The 10,724-nt window shown below is 37.0% G+C and overlaps 2 protein-coding genes across 2 annotated transcripts; one reads left to right on the forward strand and one right to left on the reverse strand.

Moving 5' to 3' along the window:
* Window positions 1-4,487: 4,487 nt before the first annotated feature.
* On the reverse strand, window positions 4,488-4,889 carry HELRODRAFT_69260 (hypothetical protein; the record flags this gene model as incomplete). The annotated part of the gene is made up of 1 exon (XM_009030547.1): window positions 4,488-4,889. One exon carries the CDS (start codon window positions 4,887-4,889, stop codon window positions 4,488-4,490), a length of 402 nt encoding a protein of 133 aa, XP_009028795.1.
* Window positions 4,890-9,606: 4,717 nt separating this feature from the next.
* HELRODRAFT_164980 (hypothetical protein) lies at window positions 9,607-9,981 on the forward strand (the record flags this gene model as incomplete). Its single annotated transcript, XM_009030891.1, has 1 exon — window positions 9,607-9,981. The coding sequence occupies one exon, from the start codon at window positions 9,607-9,609 to the stop codon at window positions 9,979-9,981; it is 375 nt and encodes a 124-aa protein (XP_009029139.1).
* Window positions 9,982-10,724: the final 743 nt, after the last annotated feature.

Raw genomic sequence — 10,724 nt, forward strand, 5'->3', positions numbered from 1 at the left:
AATTTATAACAATTTTTTTCTTTAAAATAAATAAACTATCTACAACAAAACTAACAGCTGGATTGAAATATAATTAATTTTCATTATAGCCAGTTCATTTAGTCTATATTCGGATGTAGTATTCTGTTCTGTAGTCTATCTTCCGACGTAGTATTCCGTAGATAATTTTCAAGTTAACGTAGACTAGAAAAATGATTTTTGTGATTTAATAAACAAATAGACATCTTAAGCTTTGTTAAAATTGAACTAGCTTCCACTGCAAGAACAAACTTCATTTTAAGTTAGCATACCACTCTACGCACATAATTCATCCTATGCACGCACAATGCATACCCGTATATTTAAAGATATTACACGCGTAGTCTCATAACTTAGGTCACACTTAACTATTACCACTATTAATGTTATCAATAATGATAAACTTTGACTGCGAAAGATGTTACGTATACTATTATGCTTTGAATATATCAACGTCGTTAAAGCTCAGTGAGTTCATTCCCATCATGAATGAGCATTATATTACTGTTATTATGGCCCATGCCGCTATCAAATTTCAAATTTGCCATTTTGCCACAAATACAATTAAGAAACGTTCAATTCTCAAGTTAAGTATATTGTTATAACATTCTCGCTGTCGTAACAGATTTACGATGCGACGGGTTCAAATGAAACAATTAACTTTTAAATCTTTCAAAATCTATCGTTATGACAACGTCAACAAACAAATCAAATATCACTAATCACGAATATCACTAATCACGAATATCACTAATCACTAATTTCACTAATCACGAATATCACTAATCACGAATATCACTAATCACGAATATCACTAATCAAGAATCTTCTTGCGACGTGCGCTTATATACTCTTCGCAAGCGTCGTTTCTAGATTCTCCCAGATGGTCCGATTCTCATTCTAGCATACTCTAGAATGCTCCAGTCACTAGAACATTCCAGAATACGCTAGAATCCAGTGCGTTCGGTATCACGGTTATAACATTACCCCCTTCTTAGTTCTGTTCGTCCCGAACAGCTTTCGTTCCGGTGTCCGCATGGTACGGAGCCAGTCTATCCAAATGAACGATCTTCATTCTTGCTCTCGGCTACCGATATTCCTGAATACGGTAGACGACGTCATTCAAGCGGGTGATGACTTGATAAGGTCCTTCCCACCCTCGCTGGAGCTTTGAAGAACGTCCTTTCTTTTGCTGTGGGTTGTACAGCCAAACTAACTCGTCGACAGCAAAACCGCCACTGCTTCCTTTCAAGTCGTATCTGGTTTTGGCCGCCTCCGTGTTTTTCATAATTTTAAGGCGTACGTAACGGTGGATATGGTTTAATCGCTGTCGAAGATTATCCACGTATTCTGTTAATGGTTGGTGTGGTTCAGGTAGTACGCCATATTTCACATCAGCTGGAGTTCTTAAGGTAGTCCCAAACAGAACTTTTGATAGCGTTTCTCCAGTAGTTGTGTGGATAGCACTCCGGTATGCCATAAGAAACAATGGTATATGACGATCCCAATCCCGTTGATTTTCGTCGACTACTTTAGCCAGATGTTCAATCAGGGTTTGGTTAAATCGTTCCACCATACCGTCAGACTGTGGGTGAAGAGGTGTCGTTCGAGTTTTGTTTATACCCAGCAGCTTGCACATTTCCGCAAACAGTTGTGACTCAAAATTTCGACCTTGATCTGAGTGGAGTTCCAATGGGACACCATATCGACTAATCCAATTGAGTACAATTTCCTCAGCGACGGTACATGCTTCTTGGTTGGGTATTGGAAACACCTCAGGCCATTTGCTGAAATAGTCCGCTACAACCAAAATGTAACGGTTTCCATAATCTGATACCGGAAAGGGTCCAGCAAAATCTATAGCAATCCGTTCAAAGGGAACACCAACATTGTAGATTTGCATTGCTCCTTTTAGCCTTTTTTTGGGTCCTTTGACTGAAGCGCATGTGTTACATTTTTGACACCAGCTCTCTACATCTTCTCTAACGTGAGACCAGTAGAATCCTTCTCGTATTTTGTCAAGGGTCTTGTTCACTCCTAAATGTCCCCCAGAAGGGCCGCCATGCATTTCATCAAGAATTTCGGTCGTTCTACTTCTTGGTATTACAACTTGCATGCGGTGTTTTGATCCATCAGCTGATTCCCATTTTCGTTTCAGCAAATCCCCTTCCAAATATAATGAGTCCCACTGAGCCCAATAGCCCTTTAACACGGCACTATATTCTGAGATGCTTTGCCAGTCCGGTTGCTTGCCCTCAGTTTTGTGATCAGATGTTGTAGGTCCTTATTCGCAAACTGTGCATCAGCAAGATCCGTCGGTGTCCAACCGTCATCCGCTGATATTGTTGTTGCTCTTATGTCTTCCGATTGTATCTTCTCCTCGTGACGACAGCAATATTTGCATCCTGGTAAACATGGTCGACGTGAGAGAGCATCAGCATTACTATGAGTTGTTCCTTTGCGGTGCACGATCTCGAAGTCGTACATTTGTAAACGCTCCATCCATCGGGCTATCTGTCCTTCAAGATCCTTGAAGTTGAGGAGCCATCTTAACGCTGCATGATCAGTTCGGAGAAGAATCTGTCCATAAAGGTACTTGTGGAAGTGTTTTGTTGCTTTGACTATTGCTAGTAACTCCTTCCTGGTCACACAATAGTGTCGTTCGGGCTTTGTGAATCCTCTGCTATAATACGCTAGCACCTTTTCTTCTCCGTCTATATGCTCAGACAAAACGGCTCCGATTCCGTTGTTACTTGCATCAGTATCTAACACAAACGTCTTGCCACGAACTGGATATGCTAGCAAAGGAGCATCACATAGTTCAACTTTTAACTTTTGAAATGCTGAGTCGCATAGGGTATTCCAGTTGAAAACTCGGTCCTTCTCGGTAAGTTGGTGGAGAGGTCTGGCAACTTTTGCAAAATCCTTTACAAAACGTCGATAGTACGTTGCCAATCCCAGAAAACTGCGCAATTCATTTTTATCCTTTGGAGTTGGCCAGTCTTTCACAATTTCTATCTTGCTGGGATCGGTTCGAACTCCATCTGAAGATACCACATGTCCCAAATAATTAACTTCTTTAGAAAATAATCTGCACTTTTTAACGTTCAGTTTTAAATTTGACACCCGAAGTCTTGTGAAGATCTCCCGTAAGTTTTCGACGTGTTGATCAAATGTTCTTCCTAGAACAATTATGTCGTCTAAATAAACAAGACAGGTTTTCCAGTTAAGACCTTGCAATACACATTCCATCAGTCGCTCGAATGTAGCTGGAGCATTGCACAATCCAAATGGCATGACGGTGAATTGCCACAACCCCGATCCGATAGAAAACGCTGTCTTTTCGCGATCGTTCTTGTCGATTTCTACTTGCCAGTATCCGCTTTTCAAATCAAGCGTGGAGAACCAACTTGAGCCAGATAGGGTGTCCATGATGTCATCAATCCTCGGTAACGGATAGCTGTCCTTTTTAGTCACATCATTTAACTTCCTATAATCAACGCAAAAACGGGTAGTGCCGTCCTTCTTCTTTACCAAAACAACTGGCGAAATCCAGGGACTTGATGACGGTTCGATGACCCCTTGATTCTGCATTGTCGTTATCATTTCGTTTACTTCTGTTTGTTTTGCTAGAGGAAGACGTCGTGGTACTTGTCGGATCGGTTTCGAATCCTGAGTATCAATTCGGTGAGTTACCAGAGCGGTTTTACCTTGGTCATTGTCACCGGTTGAAAACACGTCTGCAAAATCGGCAATCAACGCCTCGGCTTTTAGACGGTCTTCTTGATACAAATTGAGTTCATCCAGTAGATTTTTGGTAAGTTCTTTGAGTCTACCTTTGAAAGTTGGTAGAACCTTTTCCTGTTGCTCCATATCTAATGATTTCACCAAATTTATTGATTGGCAATTACCTATTTCCTCACCTTTTTTAAATTTAATAGTGTGTTTAGCGGTATTCATTATTCTGACAGGAATAAGACCATTTTTGTTCGCTTCTACCAGGCATTTTCCAATGACCGCGTTCTGTACATTTGTCGTTGAGGTTGGCTCCATCAAATAGAACTGGTGGCCCCCAGGATCGCAATTCAACTTGCCCCATACGATGTTTTCAGATGATTGAGGTAGTTCTAAGTCATAATCGACTGTCACTCGAATGCATTTTTCGTCGCTATACCCCATTATCACTTCTGTATTTTTCCATCTAAGAATGCGTTTTTCTAAGTCAATTTTGAACCCATATTTTGTCAGAAAGTCGCCACCTATTATGCATTCGTCGATGATATCCGCGACTAAAAATGAACCTTCGGATAACAAGTCGCCTAGCTGAAGAGTACGGAGAATCTTTCCATAGACTGGTGCTGTTCCTCCGGTAGCTGTTCGAAGGATGTATTTGTTAGAAGTCTCTTTCTTCAGATTGTGTACCAAATCAGATCTTAAAATCGATTTTGTTGCTCCGGTGTCGACTGTAATTACGCACTCTTCACCATAACGTAAGTCCAACGCGTTAACCAGAACTTCATAGTTGAAGTGGTTCTCTGCCGGAATCGTCTGAAGAACCTCTGCTGCTGAACCTCGTGTTTTAGCTGGTCCTTGATCTGTTTCAACTCCTCTGTCTGTCGTTCGGACTGTTCCTTGATCTGTTCGGACTGTTCCTTGATCTGTTGTTTTAACTCTTCTGTCTGTCGTTCGGACTGTCGTTCGGACTGTTCTTTGATCTGTTTTAACTTGAATTCGTCTGGGTTCTTACCTTCGTCAATGAGAGCTTCTCTCAGACGTGCTACTAGTACTTCTTTGTTGCCACTTGTGACAAGGCTTCGTTTCTGTAGTTCTTCTCGTACCTGAACTACGTTCAAACCGCACAGTTTTGACATCGTGTTCTTTTTCTCTGAGTAGTAATTCACTGGTCGAAGATCCCACTTCTGACACCAATGTTATAATATTCTCGCTGTCGTAACAGATTTACGATGCGACGGGTTCAAATGAAACAATTAACTTTTAAATCTTTCAAAATCTATCGTTATGACAACGTCAACAAACAAATCAAATATCGCTTTAAATAATTCACCGAATCGCTATTCACAAAATCACGAATATCACTAATCACGAATATCACTAATCACGAATATTACTAATCACGAATATCTTCTTGCGACGTGCGCTTATATACTCTTCGCAAGCGTCGTTTCTAGATTCTTCCAGATGGTCCGATTCTAGCATACTCTAGAATACTCCAGTCACTAGAACATTCCAGAATACGCTAGAATCCAGTGCGTTCGGTATCACGGTTATAACAACATCAATTCAATTGTTCAAATATAAACACTCAAAGACTATTTTTTGCAACTGCAAAAAAGCACAAACAAAAAGTAGATCAAATTTTAAAATATTTTATTTAATTTCAAAGATTTTAATTCTTAAACCCCTTGGCTACACCTATGATTTACCTGTACATTTAGGAAGTTCAGTTAAGATTCAGCTCCTTTAGCTGTATTTTATTTTCTTTAAATATTGAAATTTAACGTTCAACCAATGCATTCGCCAACTAGATTTTATCCAAATAGTTCTTGTTAAACTATATAAAGCACGGTAGTTCGTTGATCACAATATTTTTCGCTATGTTGTATCTTGACTAAAGCATGTAACACACATTGACCAAATGATATAAGTACAAATACAATTAACCGCAAACTTTTATGTGCTAGTTTCCTATAATTTTATTTGGACTTGCGGTGGTGCACGTCCCTTTAACAATTTAAAAATATATGTACAACAGCTGGTCAAAAAATATTTTACATTTGAATGCTCTCTAAGACGTGCAAAATCTTAATTCCTAAAATTATAAATCTATTAGCAGTTTTATTAAAAATATAAACAAAATGTTCTAGAGTAAAACTAATCTGAATAATTTCACTGGATATACTTCTTAAATATGATACAAAATACTTTGTGGGTGTGATTGCATTAATGAGAAATGTTTAATTCAAGGAAATATTATGTAAAAAGTAGAAAATTTACTCAAAAATATAAAAAAAGTAATCCTGTTCTGTGAGCTTTATTTACATTTCGGCAAGTTCATTAGCTGTCTTTGCTTAAGTGTTAAGCCATACAAAGATTGAGGTGTATCACAGACAAAGTTTTTTTTCATGCTGTTTAAGAATCGGGGTTTCTCAGATTTTGTATCCCTGTCGTCTCTATTAATAGAATGAAACGAGCTTAACTTTCCAATATTATCAACATCGTGGTTATTTATTGACGAATTGAAAAAATGTTCCTTGAACCATTCAGCGGAAACAGTTTGGACAGAAACGCTACAATTATCACGTTCCAATGAAATAGTATTAGGCTCACAAATAAACGATGTAGCTACAACGTTTGAATTTAAAGAAACTGATAACTTCTCTTTTGAAGCTGGGAAAAGAGTCGACAAATAATTAGTTTCGTGATTATTCTTAAATGAATTATCAATTTCCCAATTACTTATGAGTTTAGATTTTTGAGATAATTCATCATTTCGGTAGTTTTTTTTGTAATTATTGCAACTTGATCTTGGAGAAACCTTCGACACATCTTGGAGCTTTATTGGCGTCCCAGTTGGTAAATTTTTCAGATGTAGAAAATCAACGACACAAGTTTCTTTTTGATCAGCAATACAAATTAACCTCTTTTCTAAATTTTTTTCTGAATAATCGCAACTGTTTAGGTTTTCTATAATATGAATGAATTCCAATGGATTGTATTTCGTTCGTTTCTTCAATAAGCTACACGAAGCATTGTGATGAATTTTTGCATTTTGACATAGAGTTTCATTCGTAATAAGTTTTTTATTTTTTCTACCTACATTGCATTTATCTTCTGAAAACTGAGGTTTGACCTACAGTAAATAAAAATTAAATGATTTAAAACAGTTAAGCAATCATCAATAAACGAAAGAGTCCGTAAAAATTTTCTCTCAAGTGAATGTGCTTTAAAAGCAGTCCCGAATGGCGAATCTTAAATTATTTTTCTAATGTTATTGAAAAGCTAAAAATTATAGAAAAAAAGCTTATTAATTTTATGTAAAATGCTATGAAATCGAGTTTTTAATAAAACATCGAGCCTGAAAATCATATTCAAAAAAGGTTTCAGAAATAGAAATTTATAAAGAAGTCATCATTCTTTCAAAAAGCCGAAAAAGTAATTGATTTTAAAACCAGCAAATTGTTGGTTACCAAGAAAGTTTTTTAAAACAGCATAGCTCAGCATTTACTCTAAATTTACTCTCAACAAGTCGGCAGTCAATTTTATGATAGAGACATTTATCGAACTATTTCAGGTGTTCATTTTATTTAGTAAACGTTTAAAAAATGTTTTTTTCCGTCAAACTCAATTTATTTTCTCACATATTTGTTTAATTTTGTTTTACTACCTTGCATGTTGTTAAAGTTTCTGCGTCTGTCAGATCCTGATTTTTAAAGAATAAAAAAAAATCAACTCAGGAAAAAACATCACTTTCCACGTCAATAATCTCATGTACAAATCTTTATCCTACCAATTGTTATTATTGTAGCACGGTCAATTTACCCGGCCAGACTCAACAAATTAAAATTTTCTTTCTTTGATCTGCCCAGTAACATTTGTAACAAATTCAGTATGTGCGCTTGTATCCGTTAGAGATAGTTAAGAAAATTTTTTTCCAAAACTCATAATAAAAATTCATCTGGTGCTGAGTATAGAAAACATAATGCAGAAAAAATTGACGATTTCAAGAAAAATTATAAAAAACTTCAAAGTTATTTTAAATCGAAAAATAACTCGAGTGATTCTAATGTAATAAAAGAAAAGAAATTATGTAATTAGACGTAGTGATTCAACTCTGCTTCTTTAGAAATAAATGAAATAGCATCCAAAAAAGAAAGTTTAAGAACGCGAAATTTTCTTGAGCGATTGATGTGTATTACTTTACATTTTGGCAACAGATAATATGGCTTTCAGATGTTCTTATGATAAATTATATTTACAGTTAATAATGGAAAATTTTATCCTATAATGTTAAATAGTGATGCTGAAATTTCGCGTCGAATCATCATTGTCCGCGCGTGTATGAGGTCCTTGGATCGTGGTATATGGCACTCGGACATTTCGGTGACGACCAAAGTTCGATTGTATAACGCATACATCATCCCCGTGCTACTTTATAGATGCGAGGCGTGGTCAACTACTGGCGCTCATTTGAAGAGGCTAGACGCTACAGATCAATGGTGCTTGCACAGGGATTCTTCGTCTGACCTACCACGATCGCGTCACCAATGTTGAGGTGAGGAGAACAACACAGCAGCCCCCCGTTTCCTTACTCCTGTTCAGGCGTCATCTAAACTTCTTTGGTTACATAGCTCGTGCCAGTCCCATGGAGGATCATTACCGGGCTTTAAAAGCTGTCATAGACTGCCCGCCACCGGACTGGACTCGACCGCGCGGCCGTCCAAGACAGTCATGGATCCGCTCAGTAGAGAAGTAACTGTCCCTCATCAACTACGGTCCTTACTCGGCCTGGAGACTTGCTCATGATCGGTTGAAATGAAGGCACCTTGTGAACACGGCAACGTTCCGTTATAGGGCACGCCAATAATAATAATAATAATAAATAATAATAATAATAATGTTAAACCATGTCACGCTAGCTCTTAAAGGAAATATTTCTGATCACTGCTGTTGAAAAACTATTTAAAATGAAATGGTATATGTAATTGCATCAAAAGTAACAAACATAACTATATCCAAAGTTATACAGGTTAAATATTATTCTATTATTGTTGACTGCACTGCTGACATCCCAGAAAGAACAACTTTCGCTCATATCAGAATATCCTATAAATTTCCTGGTATTTTTTGCCGTTAACGACTCGACGGGTCTTGGTCTTAAAGAAATCATAAATGGAGCCTTAAAAGAATTTAGGCTGAATATAAGCCTTTGTCGAGGGCAAGGGTACGACAACAGTGCAAATATGAAAGGCAAAAATATTGGTCTCCAAAAAAGAATATTCTTTGGTTTTTTACCATCTTTGTAGAAGCCATTTCCTCACTTTAGTTATTTTAATAACTTTATTCAATATTTTACTGATTTAATTAGAATTGTTATCGGTGTAATAAAAACGCTGTTATAAAATTCATCTAGTTGGGCTCCATTGCCTTATTATTCAATTATTTTCAATAAAACATCTTTAAAAATCTTGATTAATTAGATTAAAAACTAATAAAAAAATCTCTTTGGCATATATCTAAAATTTGTGCGTAGTAGTTTCGCTTGTACTCGTTCGTTAATGTTAAGCTACCAACCTTCCATTGGCAACATCAATAATACAAAGAAGCAAGTTTTGCCCTACCTGTCAAAAATGCTAAGGCCGGCGCTGGATAAATAGACTGTTTTACTCGTCAACTTTGATTGGCATTTTTACAAAAGATGATGCTCAAATCAACTCGATTTTTTTAGTCAATGAAAAGAATGATTTAAAAAATTATAAAAAAAAACACATTGGCATACAAAGAGTTTTTTGTACGACCCAGCTAAAGTTAGTGTAACTTAAGCACTTAATATCTACACTTTACTTTTCCATGGAGCGAAAATACTTATGTAGAGTTTTCGTCGACACCGTGAAGGATGCCGCGGTGTTCTCCCATACCGCCTCTTCCATCGACGCGCTCGTCGCCGTCGCTATCCTCGCTGCGTCGGCGATCGTCGACACGGTAGGGTCGGTGTCGGTCATCAGCACCGTGGTAATCGCACACGCCACATGTCGCTCGATACCGCACACCCTCACCTTCCTCACTCAGGCGGTCATTCCCTTGGCCGGGACTCGCCGGTTTACAATATCTTCTACCGACCTCAGGGTCGGAATATACGGGCCGGGCAAAAAAGATGTTTCGCCCATCTTGCCGGGCGTACGGACCGGCCTTCCGCACGCTCGCAAGTCTTCTTTCAAGCGTTGACTCATTTTTAATATTTTACAAATACAATACTACAAAATAATTCTTTATAAATTTTATTGACAATGATTAATAATCAAACAATTAAGATTTTAATAAATATTAATAGTTAATTTTCGTTGTTATTTTGTTTACTACCGTTATTACTAGTATTATTAATGTTGTGACTATTATTATTATTATTATTATTATCATTATTATTACTATTATTATTATTTAAAATATAAAGTTTAATTAACTTAATGGGATGTAGTCGGATAGTGAAGATTAATCAGAAGGTATTTTGGAAACACATAGGCAGTAATGGAAAAGACAGTTTTTATTTGGATGGTTTGTATCGGGTGGATAAAGGTGGTAAGAAGGAAAGAATTGTGACTGATCAACAGGAAATGGCAGATATGTTGGCTGACTTTTTTTCATCAGTTTATGCGATGTTATACAATGTTAAAAAAGCTTATTCTTTGTTAGGTTTAATAATTAGAAATTTTAAAGTTGTTAGTGATCATATTTTTATAATGCTTTAGTCAGATCTCAACTAGAGTATGCAGCTTGTGTTTGGTCTCCGTGGACAGTACGGGAAACAGAGGTGATAGAAAGGGTCCAGAAAAGAGCAACAAAGTCGATCAATGCCTGCAAACATATGAAATATGAAGATCGTCTAAAATTTTTGAGCTTGCCAACACTGAAATATAGACGCATTAGAGGGGATTTCATCATGATGTATAACTTGTTTAGAGCTAAAGATC

This window comes from Helobdella robusta (assembly GCF_000326865.2).
Source record: "Helobdella robusta unplaced genomic scaffold HELROscaffold_7, whole genome shotgun sequence".
In the NCBI taxonomy this organism is placed as follows: Eukaryota; Metazoa; Annelida; class Clitellata; order Rhynchobdellida; family Glossiphoniidae; genus Helobdella; species Helobdella robusta.